Source organism: Falco peregrinus, chromosome W, assembly GCF_023634155.1.
Source record: "Falco peregrinus isolate bFalPer1 chromosome W, bFalPer1.pri, whole genome shotgun sequence".
NCBI lineage: Eukaryota > Metazoa > Chordata > Aves > Falconiformes > Falconidae > Falco > Falco peregrinus.
In genome coordinates, this window is record NC_073743.1 from 21,062,622 (window position 1) to 21,084,768 (window position 22,147).

General features: G+C 39.2%; 1 protein-coding gene across 1 annotated transcript in view; it reads left to right on the forward strand.

The window, feature by feature from the left end:
• The first annotated feature begins 3,188 nt into the window (after positions 1-3,188).
• The window catches only part of LOC129783008 (fibroblast growth factor 10-like), a 50,982-nt gene continuing 32,023 nt past the window's right edge, over positions 3,189-22,147 (forward strand). Inside the window, exon 1 of the mRNA XM_055792625.1 lies at positions 3,189-3,598. Within this exon, the coding sequence (XP_055648600.1) occupies positions 3,289-3,598 (310 nt within the window). The 5' untranslated portion in view covers positions 3,189-3,288. The remainder of the gene's footprint in view (positions 3,599-22,147) is intronic.

Consider the following 22,147-nt stretch of genomic DNA (forward strand, 5'->3'; position numbering starts at 1 on the left):
ATGTTAGTGGTTCAAATCTATTGGGACAGACTGAATTCTGTTAAATAGTGCATCTTTCCCCCGGAACTTTTCTTAGGTTACCCGACAATACAAAATAGTGGGGTATTTAGGTATTCAACTGTGCTATAAAAGAAAGGCTATACAGAAAGTAGAAAAAAGAATTAGATATAATCTAAAAAGCTATGTCAGCTTTTCATTTGGACTCTGTTTTGTAAATGTCCTCCCTGTCATCACACAGGATTGAAAAGGACCCTATGTTGTAGTAGTTTTAAGTACTGCACTGAATATTCCACCTGCCAGAAGCAGATTTAATACAAAATTCTGGATATGTGGGGTTTGTTCTTAACCACAAGATCTTACAACCAACATACAGCCAATCACAAGCTAGAAATAGGTCTAAGCAGAACTCTTCTTGAGAACAATACATTCAAGACTACCTATTTTTTAAAGGATTAGGGGTTAAACGTATCTGTTTGACCCCCACACTGCTATTTTCTCCTGCCACCAGAGATCCTAAAATGCCAATTAATTGTATTTTCCAGCATTTGACAGGAAAAAGAGAAAAAATGAAAAGTTTATTCAGTGTATAGTTTTAAGACATGGTAATTATTTATGATTTAAGCTGTTGGAATCAAAACAACTTCAATTTTAGAAATAACATGTTGTGCCTTTCCTGACCTAGACAGCAAGCAAACACTGGCATCAGCTTTGCAGACATACATGTAAGCTGTCAGGCATTCATTGAAGAGTAGGCTCAAACACTGGCATCAGCTTTGCAGACGTACATGTAAGCTGTCAGGCATTCATTGAAGAGTAGGCTTTTGCTTTTCATTTTGGTTTTATTTCTTATTTTATTAGTTGCCACAAAAGGAAAGCCTAAATCAGATTTACCAAAAATTTTCTGAAATGCTTTGTACTCAGTGCAAATACATGCAGAATAAATACTCTGAAGTACCATAAACATCATAAAACATTGATTCTAACATTAAATGGTTTCATATTTAAGGCTGTTTAAATGTCACCCTTCAGAAGCTGAACACATAAATTTAGGAGCTGTCTCTCTCCAGAATAAACACCATAACTGGAGAAAATAATTTCTAATTTCTGTTGTTAACAATATATTTAACACCCTAATCTAATGAATCAGTCTAATTTTAGAACTTCGTTCTTTGCTGCATTTTCTGTTGTTTAAGATTGACTCCAAATGCCAAATGTAATTGCATAGGAAGTTTTCCATTGCATTCCACTGATCTGTGTTATTAAATTGCCTCTACTTCAAAAAAGTTCTGGTTTTACGTATTGAGTAACTTACTGTGTTTCTGTACCACTTCTCCGCTACTCCATCCTCTTAGCAAACATTCTACCTACTTGCATTCCAAATCAGTTATTTTACAATACTAAATACTGAACCAAAATTTAATATCTTGCATGCTGCCCATATCCTGTCAGACCCTGATGCCTTATCTTGGTGTTAAAAGACAATATATCATATGGAAGATGCCTGTTAATTACTGGGAAAGTTGACAGTTCAGTGATGGGCCAGAAATATGAATATGTCATAACATTCAGTATGTGAAATGAGAAATCCATTAGGAAAGATGGAATAAAAGGAAAAAACCGACATATGCCCCTCTAGGAAAATAACAGCTTGAAAAATTGCTTTAAAATAGCCTTAAAAATGGGGAAAAAAGTTTTTTTTCTGGCAAAGGAAACTGTATTAGTTTAAAAAAAACCTCCAGATTTTATGGGGAAACCTTTGCAATGCAAAGCCCCTTTTGCTTTGAAGTCAGACCTGATTCAGTAAATTACTCATGTTAGCAATTAGAAAATGGTCATTTAGGGCCCTGATTTCTTTTGAGACAAGAATGGTGAGGGTGGGGAAAGACACAATAAATCTTTAGAGGCTTAAAAGGAAGAGCAGGCTAAAGCATGAACTTTTTATTTCAGCAACAGAAGTGAGAAATCAGTGATTCATTAAAAGAGGAAGAAAGACCTCCATGGAAGCTAGCAAAGAAGGAATAAGAGCTAATTACATCTCTTTTTACTCTCTATGACTAGCATATAATCTGCTTTTCCAGGGTCTGCCTATAGCATATACATCTTTCCAACCTCTCCACCCAACCCCTCCTCCAGCGGGGTGGGGGTGGGAGAGGGGGGGAGATCTAGTAGGCAATAAGCTAGCTCCAGGTGACTTTCTCAAGCACTTCACTGCCAATAAAATCAAATCCTCCGCTAGAAAACAAGTTTCTTGGGGAGGGAGAAGGGAAATTAGTAACGCATAAGTCTCCAAGCCATGCTGGTGGCTGGTGCTCAGAGAAGAATGCGTTAGGAGCAATTAGCAACACAGCCACTGCCTTTGGCTTATCTGCGGCTGAGGAGGAGAGAGCATGAGCAACTCCTAAAGCTCTCTCAGCAACAGGCACCACTCACTCCGACTACAAAAGGATTTCAGATGTCCCACCCCTGCTTGACCCCACTGCAAATGAGGATTAACTAATAGAGCCATATCCCACCTCTGAATTGTAATTGCTGACATTTAGGCTACAGATTCCAACCTATTTACAACTAAAGGGGGAAAGATAACTTGGGGTTTCTATTTCTCTCTCTCTCTTTTTTTTTTTTTTTTAATACCATTCTGAAGAATTCAAAGCAAAACAAAGAAGCTGTCTCCTCTAGGGTTGTCAGTGAGAAAGGATGAGTTGTGCAACTGGTTTGGGATTTGCAAAAAGGCAAGGAAGTGGGGGATCAGCAGGTGTAAAGCCACAACGTGTGTGTGTGGGTAAAGGATGGGGGGTGTGTGAAAAATCCCTTCCAACACAGTGTTCTGCTGGTTATTATTTATTTTTGTTGTTGTTGACTTTGCTGTCATCTGTTTTTTTCAGACCTTTTTGCATCTAAGATGGCGAAGAAAGGAGTGAGGAAGAGAATAAAATAACTAACTGGGAAGTCTCAAACCAAGTTGGGGAGTGTATGTGTGTGTGTGGGGGGGGGGGGGGGGGGGGGGAGGAAAGAGAATTAACCACAACAACCCCTCCAAAAAACCCCTTCAAAACAACAGGTTTGGTGGTGTTTTTTTTTCTTGAGGGAGGACTCAAAGGCAGTAACTTCTGAGGCAATTTGTCCCCTGAGTTATGGATGTTGGTGCGCTTACTTCATGCCAGATCAGAGCTCAGAGGAATCTAACCAGAAACAGCAACCGCCGGCTCTCCACTTGCCTTTTACCAGGTTTTACCCTTCCAGTATGTTTCATTTGCTAAGACATTTTCCAGCGCCCAGAGTTTCAGTACAATGTGCAAATGGATACTGACAAATGGTGCCTTAGCCTTTTCCCACCTGCCTTGTTGCTGCTTGCTGCTGCTCTTCTTGGTGTCTTCTGTGCCTGTCACCTGCCATGACCGGGGTCAGGACATGCTGTCCCCGGAGGCCACCAATTCTTCATCATCATCCTCTTCTCCCTCCAGTGTGGGGAGACACGCGTGGAGCTATAGTCACCTCCAAGGAGACGTGCGCAAGAGGAAGCTCTACTCTTACATCAAGTACTTTCTCAAGATCGAGAAGAACGGCAAGGTCAGCGGCACGAAGGAGAACTGCCCCTTCAGTAAGTACGGTTTTGCCGCCGCGCTGCCGGGCGGCGGCTGCTGCCTCCCCCCCACCCCGAGTGCAGCAGCCCCGGGTCCAGAGCGTCTGAGACCTCTCGTTGGGGAGGGGTCGCGGGGCAGAAGCGAGATGTGGTGGGCTCGGCTTCTCCGGGATGTCGCTTCTTGCCAACCTGTATCTGCAAATGTCTCCGGTTACATTTGTTTTGCAAGTGGCTTAGCCCAGCACAGTTTGTTTCTTTGCCTGGCAGAAGAGCAAATTGGAAAGATTCGTAAGGATGTGGCGGGGGGTGGGAATTGTCTCCCGAATCTGAAAATTATTATCCCCTGTAATTAAAATGCCTTGACGAGAACACTATTGAAACAATACATCGATTTCTCCCCGAGCTGCACAAGAGTTATCTGCTCCGCGCTCCCTCCTCCCCGAGCCTGGAAAAAAGGGGATTTTCCTTCGGGCTGGGATTTTGCCTGGGTTTACTCTTCGCCGTGGGAGCGCCCAGCGGGCGCTGGAATCCGGTGCGCAGCCGCCCACGGTGAGGCTCGTGCCTGCCGCGTCCCTGGTGTGAGCGCCGCTCCTGGGTTGCGGCGCCGCTATACTACCTACTACTCACCCCGTTGTAAACATATGGGACTGGATTCTCACAGAACTCACGCATTTCGTTGTCTTTTTTTTTTTTTTAAGATATTATTTCAAAATAAAAGTCGTATGGAAGTTTCTATGGCTTTAGTTTCAAACTTTTCTGTAGTACTAATTAGGCTTTTAGTAATAGCATGCTTCTGGTAATGTATTTTTGGCTGTTAGTGCTAGAAATGTACCTTTTATTATTTATTTATTTTCCTGCCTGTGCAATCTCAAAATGGAGTAACTGTAGTAAATCACAATATATTGTGCATTGTAATTTAAGTGACTGCATCCCACTATGAGAGTATGCTGAAAAAGTAAACTTTGTTATGGAAGTGTTGGAGGAACTTGCTTCACTGGTGGAGAACTGTTTTGGTTCTTGGACTGTCTTACATAAATCCAGGATAAACCTGGGAATAATTTTTCTATTAAATTAAAACAACTTAAAGTAACTTAAGTACATCCCTTGTTAGCTAATGTATAAAGTACTTCAGCAGGTTGCCATGCTGTATGATAGACGTTGTTAATTCCACTGTATTTTTATTAAATACCCATAATATAGGCTTGTAAACAGGGAGGAGAGGGCTGCTGTATCATATTGTCACTACTTTATTTGCTCCACCTTGCAACTTCATACTTTATTATGCACTTAACATTTGTAAAAGCTTTAGATGTCAAAGCAGCTGAATCTTAATACCTCCCTTTCTATATTTCATAGAAAGCCAAATTATTGAAAAACAGAGCTTCTCTTTGATGAATTTGTGTGGAACTCTGTCCTAGAACTGTATTTCTTAAATTAATTTGTGGAGGACAGTGTCATTCCCCTAAAATGGGATTCTGAAAGCTTTGGGTGCATCTCTGAGAACACCAAGCCATTCTATGTAGAATATCACTGCCAAAAAGGCTATAAGGGGCCCAATCTGACAACAGTGTATTCAGAGCAATAACTACTCATCTGAGCAGTCTCACTTAGCCAGCAGAACTGCTCAGTGACTAAAGTTGCACGTGTGCATGAGCTTCTGTGAGATTTTGCTAAGAGGTAGAATACACTGAAATGCACATATAAATCTTTCTACTCTCTCAGCCTAAGTGCAAGAACAACCTCCTGTAACTATAGGGTGTGATATATATTCCCTCCCCCCTAGTTTTCCAAGCAGTACATCAGAAAGAGAGTTGGCATTCTTGGTGATGTCACGGTTATTTTCACATCTTCAGAGTATCTACTGAAAGAGAGAAGAATGTAATTTTTTTTTCATATAAATGCAAACCAGTGCCATTAATATGCATACTTGTATTCTGTCCCTCAGGTTTATGTCCAGTGAAGAAGACTCCCATTGTCATAAAACTTACAATTTGCTAACCACGCTTATATCACGAGGTCAGACATAGTGTACAAATCTTTAAATACAAAACAATTAGATCTTCCTAGCAAAAGTTAGGTCCAACAGTTGTATGTTCTTTATCAGTCATTATAATTTGCAGTGGGGAATTGTTTTCTGTAAAAGCACATAAGCTGAGACCATTTAAGTAAATATTTACTGTGCCTTAATTTCAAGGGTGTCTGTGTAGCAAAATGTTGCAAGTGATTCACAAAATCTATGCTTTTTATAACCTCACATGTAGCTGTGCAATCAGAATGCTGCTGTAATCCCTAGCTGGACTGATTCCATACAAATATGTGGTATCATTAAGGTAGTAAAAAAAAAAATTACATGCAAACAAATTTCTGCCATGCATAAAGGGTTATTCAGTCAGCCCACTAAATTGTAGCTTGTTTAACATTAGAGGCTATTTAATCTCTAATAAAATTCCTCTTTCAAAACCATGCTTTCCTAAACAAATAATAGTGATTATTGACACACAAGACTTTGTTTGAAATATTCTAATTTGGGGGCTAATTTTCTTTTTTCTCATATTATAATGCTTAAAATCCATTTATGCTGCAGTAAAGCCTTATCTGTAGGGCTGTAAGATCATGATATGTTGTGTATTTAGACAATAGCTTTCATGGCTGGCTGCCAATTAAGCACTGTCAAGTAAGAAGAACAGTTGGAGAAAGAATAAACATTCAGAAAACATAATTTTGTCCCTGGCCCTTAAAATGGCTCAAGTAGCATTCATAGATTTGCTCTATAAATATTGTTTTGAGTGCACTGAATAAGTTTACTTTGGCCGATGTTTTCCAACTTGATTGCTTGGAACTATTCCATCAACCTTTCTCTACCTATAGGGTAATGGAAATAGAGGTGGCTTCTGACTGCTCTGTCAGGAGGCTGGGGGAACTTGCAGCATTTGGCATAGATGGAGGGTGTCTGTCACTAGGTAGAAGTAGGACACTTTTTAGTTTTGGGGTTTTTTTTAATTGTTCCTTACATTTGGAGTTTGTCCTCAAAATGCAACTACTCAGTATTAGTAGCTGAAGAACAGTAATGCAATATGCAATGCTTAATTAGCAGCAGCTAACCTGCAGTCTGTAGGGGGAGTTCTGCCTGAGTGAGGATTGCAGGATCAAGACATTATTTAAGTACGTGTTTAGGGAGTGGAGTCTGTGTCATTGAGCCTGGATATTAGTAAGAAGAATTGCTGGAGCGATTCCTGTGGGCTTTGGACCAAGCAGTGTTATGCAAAACCTACGGTAGATGGCGGCACAGCTACTGTCTGGTGTCACCTCTGCTCGAAGTAGGTGAACAAGAAGGGGCTGGAACCTCAGCTGTATGAGCTAATGTAGTTTAAGCAAAGCTAAAAGGCCTTACACCAGCTGAGAGCCTATTAATTTGCCTTCTGAGCATCCACAGTGGATTAATCCAAACAGTGCAAAGGCACTGCAATTGCAGAATGTGTGTTTACTGGGGGAGCTAGCATGAAATAATTAGCTGCTACTCACAAATTAAGCTATTCCAGGCTTTTCCCCTGAGTATGTGATTATCTTTTATACATATCTTTAGGACCTGCTGAAGTCCCTGATAGTCTTTGGTTTTGCTTTAGTTAGTGTGGTATCAGATTAACACCACAGTGGTTGTGTAGCAAGAGCCTTATTTTGTAGCCCAGAAGATTGTAAACAACCACTCTGCTAGAAACGCTGAACGTTACTACTGAGGGATTTAAGTGTGTGCATATATATGTGACATAAATATAGATTTATACTGTGTATTGGGTTATATGCATAAAAATAGCATTAAAAGTGTTTTGATTAAATATACTTGGTTTGATACTCAGTTTTTGATTATACCTCAGGTGTAATAAAATCATAAAGCTTGATAGGTACATTAACCTTGGATGTGCAGCTCAAACCAGGTTAGAATATTTGGTAAGATATGTTCTTTTGCTACTGGTTTTTTGGTTTGTTTTTTTTTTTAAGTTAGCTTTTTGTGGTTAATTGACTCTTTACAAGCTGGTGTTTGTAAATTAATGTGAGAACTTTTCTCTATTTTTCTAAAAACAGATTAGTGAGCGTATGTGTTTTGTTGGTTTACTCTCCATAGAGATCTAGTTTATTTTTTTACTGATTAAAAAGACTTAAAATAGGAAATAATACTGACTTAGTGAAGTTATTTGAATCTTAGGTTCTTTAATATTAAATGCATATGTTTTTATGGAGATGATTTCTCACTTTAAGTCTTTTTTTTTTTTTTTCCTCTACCCTGTAGAACTCAGTTACTTTATAACCAGCAGTATACAACCTTAGGCATTTAGGATTTATGAATGTGGAAAGAATTGTACTATTTAATGTCTACGTGTGAAGAGGGTCCCCCGTGGAGAGTCAGCCAAGTCACGACAATCACACCAATATGGCTACATGCCATGCTCACTTTATTAAACAAACAGGTCATATTTATAACTTAAACCGCTCACCCGACTTTACACACAGGTGATTGGATAAAAGTTTCTGGTCACACGGGCAGGCGAGATCGGTGAGCATGCTGCAGGCACCTGATCAGAGTGTGCCGATGAGAGTGTGTTACCTGATCAGAGTGTGCCGATGAGAGTGTGTTGATTTTGCGGTTCCCAGGACTTGCTCTGCACCTGGCTTCTTGTTTGTGCATAGCTTGTTTTCCTTCTCCCACTGCTTGTTCCCAGGACAATTTAAAGCTGCTCTGCAGCTTCAACTAACAGGCCTGGGTTGTCCAACCCAGACAATGGTAACATATGTCCTCGGTCCTTTAAAAATCCCTCTACATATCCCCCTTTTTCTTTTTGGACAACCCATGTCTGTTTCACAATATACGTGATACTGTCCTGTTACCCTTACTGCAATTCCTGCCTTGTGGACCCTCCATGCTGGTACTGTAGCCCTATCATAAATCTGTTCAACATACAGTTACAAGAAGTCTTTTTGTCTTCATAAATCTAACTTATAGCCACTTGCAAAAAAGAGTTGGGGCAATTGGAAGTTTGTTCTTAAAACCACAGAAGAATGATACCAAGAGGCATACAGACTTATAAATGCCATGCTGCTGTTTTAGTGGGAGGGTTCTCAGGTAGTGGCTTGGTCAAAGCTTCCCTTGAAGATGGCATTAGCTGAGTGAGCACTATAGAATGTGCTTACACTTTTGAAACAGCTTGTATGCGTTTAGTCGTAGGATAAGATCCTCTGTTTTGAAATAAGGCATTTTAAGATGACTTTCAGATATTTTTGAACTGTGTGTGTGAATAGATGTCTTTTTACTTCAAATGAGAGTCAGATCAGGTCCTGTAATAGGGGACTTCCACAGAGCCTTTCATTTTGGAAAAGGAAAACCCCTTCTATAAGCAAGTCTTATTAACCTGTGTGTCTTAAGTTAAAAATAGCAGATACCTGTATGAACATAGGACATCTCCTCTCATGGAGGATTCCTGACTTTTCCTCTGAATAATAGAAACACAGCAGGAGGGTTCTAAATAGGGGAAAAAAACCCCCATTTTTGTAAGCAATATTGTATTGTTATTCTTAAGCTTAATATTTATGATGATAGAAATAGCATCAGCAAAGCAAAGAAATTATTTGGTCAGCTTGGGATTTGTTATAATGCTCCCTTCATGGCCTGTTTTTATTTGTTTTCTCAGTTTTCTGAAGAGCTTTCTGAATCAGGTTTTTAGTCCCTTCTTCCCCAAAATAGCACTGAGATTAAATTTCAGTTAGCATATTTTGAACACTTGCTACCATTGCTTGCAGTCACCGTAAGATGCTGAAGTACCTTATTGTAGTATTCTGGGGTTTGTCATCTAATGACCTCTTTGACACTTTGAACAGCACAAATAGTTTGAATGTTTATCAGCATTATCAACCAACATCAGCTTTTTGAGACTGCATGAAGAAGTAAGCTTTGCTTGCTTTGGGCTATAACCAAATTGTCAGAAATGGAGGATGCATTTAGTCAATGTGAGCGCATTTATGTTTCTTGGTCAGTGGGTATACTAGTACCTCTAGTCTAACTGTATGTACTTATCAAATTTTCCTCCTTTGGCTTCAACAACTTATTTTGATGCGTTATTTTAATATCTTGCAGCCTTTCATTGTTCAGATACTTTGAACGCAAAGAAGTAGTCAATGGTACTTGCAACCATTAGCTCTGTTAACTGGAAAGATCTTTTTCTAGCAGCATTAACTGCTTTTGTTGCTAGTGTCAATTTGTCTCTGTTAGTTACAACATAGTAAAAAGGAGACAGAAAATGCTGTTACATGAAATTTTGAAAAGTCAGCCTGGGAAAGCTCTCTGTGTTTATGAAGAAAACTAAAATATTCAAGGGGAGGAGTGAGGAGGAAGTGGCTTACACTTTAATCATTGAAATGATATTAAAATTAAATTTATTAGGCAAGTGGATTAATAAAACTGATTATGCTATTTCATGAGTACAGTGCAACAAATGGAAGTTGCAAGAGAAAAATGGTTACAAGTGAGCCAGGTCATGTGCTAAATAATGGCTTTAAAGACACTCTTTGCTTTTAAATTAGGTCCCTTGTGTTCTTTCTTTGAACATTCAGTTCTAATTGCAACAGTAAATCAAAGAATACATTCAAAGTAGGTTCCCATGTAAAGTGGACAACTGGACAGTGCTTTTCACTGATACTAACATGTGCATCCAATTACTGGGTTGATATACTCATAGTGTCAGCAGTAAAGCATTCCCCTGTTTTATAGTTAGCCTGAAAAATTATTAGCCTGTCCCTTTCACATTTACCTCTAAATAATCTCAGTAGTGTATATCTTCTACAGTTAAAGAGGAATTTTCACACACATCAAAGTTTATTTTAAAAAAGAAAATAATTAAAACTACACCAAAAAGTTTCATTCCTTTTCTTCCTTCTCTTTTCACAATATCTAATGTTGTGCAAGAGAGGAAAAGGCTACAGATTCTAGAAACATGAATGCTTATGAATTTTATATAAAAGCAAAAATCGGATCTTTCATAAACTTTGATTTAGTAAAGCAGTATGCTGCCTACTCCTTTTCATGGTGGAAAACATATGTGAAGGACAATAAACTTAGTTGTTTTTTGCAGTTCCCAATTCTTCATCCTACATAGGGAGCAGAGGTGAAAATGGGGGGCCTGAGGAGTCTAGTTGCTCTTCCTTCTTCTGCCACTGATATTAGAGGTTCAAAACATTGCCTAGAAATAAAGGAAATATAAGTTTTCTTTCAGGTTCCTGATGCACATCTGTGCAGTTGTAGTCAGTGTGTGTGTGAGTTGGGGAGGGAATGCTGAAGCATTCAGGATGTTGTTTAATTGTAATTAAGGCATTGTGCTAAGTGGAGGCTGGGTATAAATCAATGATATTGTGCCTGCATGAGAGGAAGGGGAAGTGTGACTAGTGCCAGAGCAACACTAGAAAGGATGATAAGAAAAAAATAGGGGCAGCATGTGTTATGAGTGGGAGAGAAGTGGGGAGAGGGGGAGAGTGTGGCCTACTCGTTTTGGCAGCAATGAACTGTCGGTGACTGAATTGTCCTGTCTCATCTCACTGCATCATCAGTTTGCTCACAGCCTGAACTTATGAACCCATGAAGGTGACTGTTAAATTTGTCTAAAAGTATGTAATTGGTGTTGGGATATAAACTCTTCCCACTCCCAACTTCGTTGTATCTTCTCTGACCCAATTCTAGAGATACTATTTGGTAAGTACTCTGGGATTCTCTTCTTCAGATTATCCTCTTCAAGAGGATTAATAACCGGCTTTATTCCTAATGTCAAAGTCAGTACAGACTACTTGCAAGCAGAAAGGTGGGCAAACTTGCCATTGGAAGTAATAAACTATTTTAACACATTTGCTTATAGTTGCTTGTCATGGTTTAACCCCGGCTGGCAACCAAGCACTATGCTCACTCACCCAGAGAGATGAGGAGGAGAATCAGAAAGGAATGTAAAACTCAAGGGTTGAGATAAGAACAATTTAATTGGTAAAGCAAAAGCTGTGCATGCAAGGAAAGCAAAACAAGGAATTCATTCGCTACTTCCCATGGGCAGGCAGGTGTTCAGCCATCCCCAGGAAAGCCGGGCTCCATCATACATAACGGTTACTTGGGAAGACAAATGCCATAGTGCCAGATGTCCCCACCTTCCTTCTTCTTCCCCCAGTTTATATACTCAGCGTGATGTCACATGGTATGGAATACCTCTTTGGCTAGCTTGGGTCCCCTGTACTGGCTGTGTCCCCTCCCAATTTCCCGTGAAATTTCCTGAGAAGAGGAGAGGAATGAAATCCAAAGGGAAGGGAGGAAAGAAAACAAGTGATGCACAATACAACTGCCCACCACCTGCTGACTGATGCCCAGCCAGTCCCTGAGCAATGATCAGCAGGCTCTGGCCAACCCCACCCAGTTTATATACCCAGCATGACATCCCATGGTATGGAATACCTCTTTGACTAGTTTGGGTCAGCTGTCCTGGCTGTGTCTCCTCCCAATTTTTTGTGCCCCTCCAGCCTTCTTGCTGGAAGGCAAGGCCTGAGAAACTGAAAAGTCCTTGATTTAGTATAAACATTACCTAGCAACAACTAAAAATATGTGTGCTATTCAACATTATTCTCACACCAAAGCCAAAACACATCACTGCACCAGCTACTAAGAAGAAAATTAACTCTATTCCAGCTGAAACCAGGACATTGCTTTAAGAAGAAAAAAGTTGGGGGGGGTTGTTTGTTTGGGTCTTCAATTTTTCACTACACTGGTACTGTCTACTATATCTGTTATGAGAAACATATACCTGAAGGACATCAAGATATCCTGAACTTATAAGGGTTTTAATCTTTTGGGTATGGAATAGGGTATTTTTATGATTGATATGTTTAGTGTTATCAAGTATGTAATTTTTTAAGCTTGTCTTTAAGTTTTGAAGTAGTTACATAGTTACAAGCTCATGTATTCAGTAACTGTTACTACAGTGAGCAAGGGAATATACACTCTAGACAAAGTGATTATTTAATATGAAGTGGATTTTATAAGACTGCGGGTTTAGTGCAGCCTTTTCATACATTTTTATGACATTTTAGGAGATGCTAAAGCTCCTGGTGTTCACTGAAACAATCTTTTTACTTCAACAGAACAAAGTTTGTTCTCTGTGTGTTTCCCAGATACTTTTTTTTTTCCGTATGGTTTTCCTGGGGGTAAACATTAAAAGTGTAAACTATATTGATCTGAAAGTACCTTTCCCATCCACATGTAGTATTCTTAGTACCTGTGGCACCTGTTCCTTACAGGCAAAGGAAGGTAACAAAAACCTTACCCTGAACTGTCATCTTAGCTGACTTCAGTGTCTTCCTCCCCTGCCTCAGGGGAAGCAGTGGTGCACATGGCCCATGTTCTGACGACAGGACACCTTTCCTTTGTCAAAATGCTAGTGCTCATAACTGAAGTACAGAAATTGCATGCTCACTGAGGATTTGTAGCTGCAAAATTAAATAGTAACATGAAAAGAAGTAGCAGAGAGTCTAGAGCTAACCACATGAGCTGAGCTGTGGCTGCTTTTTGCTGGTCTGCTTCAAGGTCTAGTCCTGGTTGCTCAGCTAGCTCTCTAGATGCTGAAAAGATAACCTCCTCCTGTAAGAGATACATGTGTGGTTTTGGTGCTACCCTTACCAGGTATCTGGGTCAGCAGTAGATAATTTGGCCAAAGGGCTGTGCTTAAGGCACCACCATGTATAAACTGGAGCTGAAAGTATGAGCTGAGTTTCACCAGATGGTACAACCAGACATCCAAACCACTGCAAGCTCTTTAAATTATCAGTTTACCTGGTTCTGACAGAAATAGCTTGGAAAGTGAATAGCATGTAAGAAATGGAAAGAAATTGTGATTGTTTCAGCTTTTTTACTTGCAAGTGGAGATAGTGGGTGAAGGCACGTGTGCAAGTATGCTGATTATTAAAACAGTAACATTTACTGTCATGTCTGTTAGCTTTTATTCACAGACCAGCATCACCTCTGCTTCCAGACTGGTGAGTCCACACAAGCAATGAGTTACTTCTTAGGGCAATGCATAGTTTAAACCACTTGAGCAGCCAAAACAAAATTTACTGAAGTTAGCAGTGGGAGGTGCAAATGATGCCCTTTCTGAGCCCTAGAAGTGGGTTCAAGTGGTTTTGCCACTTCCCTTGGGTTTTGTTTTGTGGGCAGGCCAAGTCCTAGGCCAAGAAGGGTGGAGGGAGATGCTGAGATCTTGCAGACTGGCAATTCTATCCATCCTGGCAATGATGATGTTTCCTATTGCCAACATACTGTGGGAGATGCTGCAGGACAGGGGAAGGGGGACAATACTAACAAAAATCTCTGCTCCAAGTACTATGTAGAGAAATGAACCATTTTTTCTCAGCTTCACATGCCCAGATAACCTGAGGAGTGGTAATTGGAACCCAATCAGTACATCCCATGGCATTTAGACTATGTAACAGCTATATATTAGTTATTCTTTGGTACTTCCTTTTCTCATATGGCATAAACCAGTCAAGAACAGTGAGTGATGATTGCTTGAAAGCTGATGATAATTGCATATTAAGGAGCTACAAGACTGAACCCACTGACATTGCTAAAAACATTTTAAGGTTGCTGTATGCAAGACACACAAAGATTACTGTTAGTAAATGCAGTGTGTAAAATACCTTGCTTTAGGGCAGGGGTCCTCAAACTACAGCCTGTGGGCCAGATACGGCCCCCCAGGGTCCTCAATCCAGTCCCTGGTATTTAGAGAACGTGCCCCCCCGCCCCCCCCGCCAGGGGTTGGGGGGGAAAACCAAGCAGCTGCAGATGACTGCCTGCCACTTCATCCACACTGGCCCCCTGTTTAAAAAGTTTGAGGACCCCTGCTTTAGGGCTTTGAATGAGGAAATGCATTTCAGCTGGAGGATATACCTTACAGAACAGCTACCCCTTCAAGGCTGCAACTAAATTGCTTGGGAAAGAAAAGGTCCAACACCAGCATTCTTTGTAGAAGAGTTTGGGGATTTTTCGAACTTTAGAAAGGTTCTTAATGACCATGATGTATGATTTTTTTTTTCTTATCAAAACAAGACTGAAATGCATAAGGGCTGGAATAATGACCTGAGACTGTGGGGAAACTAAAGGCTCATGTCCTTCACCATGGGCTGTGAAGATATCATGAGCATAAAGGGAGCTGGGGGACTCTTCCAAGTTCTCCATGCTCCTCTGGCTGATGGTTAAGCAACACAGAGGAGGAATCTACTTAAAGGGAAAGGGAAGAAGTCTGAACAATTATGCACAAGGGTAGTCTGTGGGAACTAAACTTTGAGTATAGGAAGTGCCATAAAGTTTTAGGTATTATGAAATATTAGGACTATATATGTTTGATATCTGTTGTACCCCCCAAATTTATAAATGTATTTGGCTCTAATCTCTCTGACTCCTTGCTGCTTATAAAATGAGGATAGTAATACTTCCTACATGAGCACGGGTGTTATGAAAACAAATTGTTTATGAAACGCATCAGTAACACTGTGATGAATGCCAGAAAAAAAGCCCACCAGGAGAGTAATAATTCTCTTTTTACATAAAGGTTTGGTTATAAGGAATAGCAAGGGTAGTTTTGTCTTCTTTATAGAAACAGAAAGAGTAAGCTACTTCTTAACTCTTCTCTTCCCCCCCCCCCCCTCCTTTTTTAAAGGAAACAGACTAATTCACTTAAATATAATGAGAGCCATGCCTGCCGTAGCCTACTTTTTAAACAGTGTCAAGCTCAAGGAAGATCTGTCTCATTTCTTCATCTCCTTTTCTTGGCTCCAACAATTAAACACAAAGCTGAAAAATACAGGTTTTAATGACAGAGCTATTTCATATGTCAAATGAGAAACGGAGGCTGCCATTTTCATAACAGAAAAAAGTGTTAGGGCAGGGAAATTTTTCTTTTCCTTTGTGGCCCCCTTCTAAATTCTCATCAGCATCATGCAAAAGATAATGTTAAATAGGGAGACCAGATGTATGTCTAAACTCTTGCCCTCATTTTTCTAACTGGCTTTCATTAGGAACAAAAATTTAAAATACTTCTAAAAAATAACCAATATGGTAAGGTGAACTTTTCAACTAAATAAGAGCTCTTTATAAAAAGACAATATTAGAGATTCCTGTGTTAGGCCAACAGACTGTTTTACTGTAGTGATACATCTATACATGGAGCAGTAACTCCATGTTTACTTTTGATAAGTAGTGGCAGAAAGTTTGAGTTGCAGCAAAAATGAAAGTAACAAGCAGTCAAAATTCTCACTTGTTAAAGAAAATCTAGAAATACCATGCTACAGATCTTAGGTTTGCTGTCCAGTGTTAGGCTTTTTCATCTCTACAGACATTAGCCCAAACTTTAAAATATGGCTAGGTTATTTTCCCCTTTTTCAGAGACAGGGACTGAGGCAGAGAGTTTAAGGACCTGGATTTTATCTTTATTTAAGCTTATTCCACCATGAATCCCTGGATTGCTGATTCTACTCTGTTCCTTATTTTGTGTTCGCAACACAAAGGATGACATTCATGTTCATAGTAGAAATGCATATTGAAGGGTAAAGCGTAATTCTGTTTATTTTGTATAGCAGAGTATGTCTCCAACATAGATGTATATGTATGATAGATTAAATGATTACTTTAATGCTAGTTAAAGATACAGAAAATAGAAGAAAAGTTTACAGATGTGATTGAAAATAGACAATATGCAATTCTGTCTAAATACAGAGGTATTGGAATGTGGCTCCTCTTGGTAAGACACCCTTCAGCCAGTGGAGTCAAGAAAATTAACACTGAAAATTAATTGTTCTTAATGAGCAAAGCTAGGAGCTGCTGGTAACCCATAAGCTATCCTTTGGAAGAGTTTGGGAACAGTTTGTTTTATCATGAAAGTTAAATGTTTTAAGTACTGTTAATATATTCACCACTGATACCAGCTGGAGAAAGCCTGTCCTTTAGGGAGTGCACAGTCTGAAAGCCAGCAGATTTTGCATATGGATTCTAAATTCATAATTTTAATTGCTTCCTTCTTACATTGTTCAGCTTTTATGGATGAATTAGTGTTTAGGAGAGTTTTAACTGAAGAAAAGGTATTCACTCAGGAACAAAATAAAAATCCCTACAGAAAGGCAGGAGAAACAGGTCTTACATTGGAAAAAATGAAGAGACTATTGCAATCAGGGATTCAGGGATTTGAGTAGATATTTGCAAAGACAATGAGAAATCTAAGGCTGTGGATGTCTCTACAAGAAGTGATACCTCTTCTGGAGGTTACTAAATCTCACCAGCTCATGTGAGCATTCTATGCAAAATCACCCAGATTAGCTTTACTAGCTTAAATACAAGATTTCAGCCATCCTTATTGATATTATCTAAAGTGTACACTGGAGTGTTTGAAGAGCAGCTAAGCTCCATCTGGGGGCAGTGACGAGCAGCTGGAGACAGGAGGCTGTTCTGCCAGTGCAGGAAAGAATGTTTTCATTCCTACTGAAATCAGGGACATTTGAATATCTGGATTTCTCAGTACTTGAGATGTAAAATTTTCTAGGGACACCGAGATCAGACTTCATCAGAGTGTATTCAGGAAGAATTTTAAAGCAGAATTTTTTAGTCCTTTGAAATATCTGGTACTGCCATTGAGAGAGGTAGGACATGAAATCATGTAAAGACTGGCTGGTATAGATTATTGGGTTTTTTTCCCTTTAGACGTGCTTCATAACAGATCTAGGATGTTTTAGAAGGAAAAAGAATTAAAGGGAGTGTTAAAAGGAGTGTTATTTGATACAAAATACTAAAATAATTTAGACTTTGAACAGAGGATGGAATTTTGACCCCAAAACCTAAGTGCAGCAGTCCAGGATCTCGGTTATGTATTCCTTGTATTTCTCTCAAACTGACAATGTAAAGTAGCCAATTTATTCACACTATCATTTTAATTTCTATCAAGAGTATCATTTCAGCACCTTATAAAAGTAATACTACCATAGAACCTAGTCCAGGAGAAAATACAAGTTGATTTTATGGATTGTGCCAATCCTGGAAAAAGTTGCAGATGTCAGTTTTACAGAAGACTGAAATAGCCAAAGGAAGAAGTCAGTTGTGGGATAAAGAGGAAAAGAAAATTTTAAAAGAATTCTTTGTACTGCTAGCTGCAATGGGGAGGCAGGAGCACTCTGAATTCATATAAGCTCCTCATTTTATGTGCCCTGCAACTACCTTATAAACTCCTCCTTTTATCTGCATAAATTTCAGAGCTAAAACACTAGTATTGGAACTGTTCCTACTGGATAGTTTCAGCAGACAGTTTCTGTGGAACAGCAGTCTATCAGTGGCATCTTTACTACATTTCCAGGATGCTCCCTCTTCCACAAGATGGGCACTTTCAGAGGGCCTCTCTCACCTACAGACATCCAGTCTGTGGCAGTTTGAGAGCTGTAGGTAGGCGTGGTTTGTAGCTCTTGGCCTAGAACAGGGAAGTCCTACAAAGCTATGTCACATGTAACCAGTGAACTTACGGTACAAAAAAAATAAGTCCCTACTCATTTTTCTCTGGCTGCTTCTTTTATCAGCTTTTGGTGGATCACTTCAAAGCGGTCAAGCAGGCCATGCATCCCAGGATCAGGAAGCAGCCAGTATTGCTGTGTGGCTTATGACTGAGGAGCTCTGCTGCATGCACAGCCTCACCATGGCCATTTGTTACACTTGACACTTGGTTGGTGTGTGTCCATTAATTAAAAATGTGTTAAGGCACAGGAAAACAGGACCGAAGAAAACCTTGTGGGAATCCTAATATAGCCCCTGTTATCACCAGTGCTCATCATACAAATTTGTTCAGAAGTTTATCAAGTTCAATTAAAACCAGGTAGGTTCTGCTCACCATACTACTTAGGTGAAGGCTGTTCCACAATCTCGCTCCTCTAAGGGCTACAAGTAATTCTTATTTTCAGTCAAAATGCATTCATAGTCAGCACTACTCTTCCCACTCTTTTGCCAGTAGTGTCCTTCACTGCCCCACAGCTTTTCTTCTTTAGAGTTCACTACCACAATGTACATGTGGGGAACAGTTATATTATCTTCCTTTTTTTTTTCTTCTGCTAAACTTAATATGCCAAGTTCATTGCTAAACAGAGAACAGTGGGGAAATGTAGCCCACCATCTTCCTGCTGGTTCTGGACACAAAGCAATGTAGCTACATCCACATAGGCTAATAAGCTATGCATCTTTGTGGAGCATATTAATTCCTATGTGACTCCCTGGAAACATAGCTGTCTTGCTTTCCAAACCCAAATTTAATATCTTTTGGGGGACAGTTTAACTTGAAGTATTTTTTTGTGGTTTTCTTGTTGGTTCTGTGTAGACATGCTCTTTTCTTGTAAGATAACACTTTCATTCTCCTGCCCTTCTAGAACTGCTTCTAGGTGCCTGGTATTAAACCAGAATTACACACCATGTCCCAGGCCTAAAAAGAAGAATTCTAAGACTGCCAAAACTAACAAATTCTCCAAACAAACCTTACATGTGCCACTTGTCAAAGGCCACCCTCTGCCCAGTAAGTAAAAGAAATGTGGACTATAGAAATGGGCCTGGTTTACAGTGTGTTTGACAGGGCAGAGTGTTGGAAAGGTTGAAGTACTCTGTTAAGAGTGATGGTCAGTATATAGCTGATGTAGACAAAGGTGAATTGAAACAATTTATCACATAATGTTTTACTTTCATTGATTTCCATATGAGACTTCTCTTTAAATTTAAAAGAAGAGTATTGGTTTATGGGTGTTTTTGGGAAGGAACTAATTTTTCCCACTTTCTGAAAAATGTTGAAATGTCAAAGCATTTTTCAGAGTCAACATGAAATACTGAAACAGACTTTCCTACAAAATCAAAGTCCAAAATAATGTCACTTTAGAGTAAGCAGGGCATTTTGTGGGAATTAGAAATATATAATGAAAAATGTCAAAATTGAAATATTTCTTTACTATATTAATCTTAACAAGATGTTTCTATTTTTCTTTTTAAAAAGTAAGTATAAAAATAAATTTTATTATAATTTTTAGAAAATTAAATTCAAGATTTGGTTGAAACTCATTACTTCTATAGGAAAATAAAATTGAATGATATTTTCAAATGAAATAATGTTTGGTCTTAAAAGTTCTCTATATAGCTTACTAATTTCAAAATCAGAAAGGAATTGGTGAGTGAGCAAATAAATGCTCAGAAGAGAGTTATAGTATTCTTTGCCAAAATAATCAGGCTCTTCACTAACACGATGCTAAACAAAGAGAATGACTATATTTTGTTTTGCACAAGCCTGTGTCCAAGTCCTTGGTCCAGACAAGCAGTTTGACTGTCTGTAAATTGTCTGTTAATACTTGAAGCTCAAGGCACTGTTGTCTGTATGACTGAAGGAATAGACAGTTCCAGCCAGTCATTAGGTAGCTTCAGTCCCTAAGAGTTACTGAATTACTGAATTAGAAATACCAGAGAATTAGGGGGCGTACCCATAATGGCTTAACACTGCACACAGAACTGTTGCTTTCCATCAGAAACCTGCCTGTGCATCTTTGTCTTTCTATCTCACATGTAGAAAGGAACAGGCAGCACTCTACATTTACTTCCTTGGCTTCATTCCCCAGTATTATCAATGGGGTTAGGGTAAATGTTAGGAAATATGCTTGTTTTCTCCTCCCCAAGCAAAGCATTGCTTCTCCTGAATTTTTTCAGGAGTAGCAAGACAACTGCCATTTGTTCTGGATACAGTGCAAGCTGAGGAACCAGGACTTATTCATGAAGTTGTATCTTGTTTTATGCTAAACACACATTTGTATTTAGAAAAACACTTTAGGAAACAGTGTTTTATGTGTATTTGCATTTAATATAATCTACACCGTTCTCTTGCTTCTGTGTTGAGGAGGGGTGAAAAGAATGTGTTGACAATTTTTTTTTTCCATGTTGTAACAGATCTTTTCACTATAGTACTTCCTGATGCCTTTAGGTATAATTTCACTTGTTCCTGCCATTCTAAGGTAGATACACATAGATGCGGTGCTTAGGGACATGATTTAGTGATGGACTTGACAGTCCTGGGTTAACGGTTGGACTTGATGATCTCAAAGGTCTTTTCCAACCTAAATGATTCTATGATTTTATATATCAACCAAAGCTATTCTTAGCACTCCCCTGATGCATCAAGATGTCATAAGAGTGTGGACTGTTGCAGATGATATATGGAAATAATGGTCACCACAAGACAATTTTTTTTTCTGTTTTCCTTTTACTGTCTGTATGTCTGGCTTTAATCAGTGACTTCTCTGTGAAATGCTGAATGTGAAAAGCTCTTTCCTCTGATATGAGCCTGCAGATTATAGGTGAAACTGCATTAAGCTACTGTTCAGAAAGATATGCCAAATAATTTCACTCTGCTCACATATATTGCAACAAAATAGTTAGAAGTAGATAAGAAAGGCAAGACAAGGCCCAGAACAATAAGATAAGAGATGGGAGATCTGGTTATTTAAAATTATAAACAAAAATGTCATTGTTGACATGCATCTCATGAGTATTTTCTTAGCAAAACTATTTATATAAGATGACCAGGTCTGACTGCTCAGCTGTAGAAGAGCATTAGGTGACTTGCAGTGCTACAAGTGTAGTGAAACCATGAGAATTAAAAAGAATAGGAGTGTATGTGTGAGTGTGTGTTTACAAATAATAGATTAAATAACAGATCCTATCCCTGGAAGTGTTCAAGGCCAGGTTGGATGGGACTTTGAGCAACCTGGTCTAGTGGAAGGTGTCCCTGCCCATGGCAGGGGGGTTGGAACTAGATGATCTTTAAGGTCCCTTCCAACCCAAACCATTCTATTATTCTATGATCTTATTTTACTCAAGGTGATTTACTGAAAAATAACTTTTTGTTGTTTTGTTTTGGAGTGGTTTTTTAATTAATCATTTGGCTTGTTATCTAGCTGCCTGGTTTTGTTGTCATGGCTACAGTTGTTTTGCCTATATACACACATGCACGAACATACATTGTATGGGATTTGGAGGAAAGATTTAGAGTGGTTTATGGAATTTAGCCACGTGAAAGCAAGGGCATTCCTGTTAGAAACCTGGCTTCAGCTAGTGTCTGCCTAACCCACTGTTGAGTCTAATGAATAGCAATGGAGCCTGGTATTAAGAAGTGCAGGGAATCATCAAAGGTAATAAAATTGAGATTAGACCAAAGCAGCATCTGGGAGCGAAGTTTTAAGTAGCAGGCAGGAATGTGTACTAATTATTGCATTGTTAATATGTTACATGTGTTGGTTGAGTAGAGATTGTGTGACTAAGGGCAGGCAGTAGCACAGCCTGTAGCCCTGGATTTTATCTATCACAGATTCTGTAATAAATTTCCAGCTGCTTTATAACTTTCCTAATACGACATATTCCCATGCAAAACCTGACTGAGCACACCACTTCTTTCAGATGTTACCAAATTTATGTAACAACCATTTGGCTTCCTGCTAAACTGGATTGAA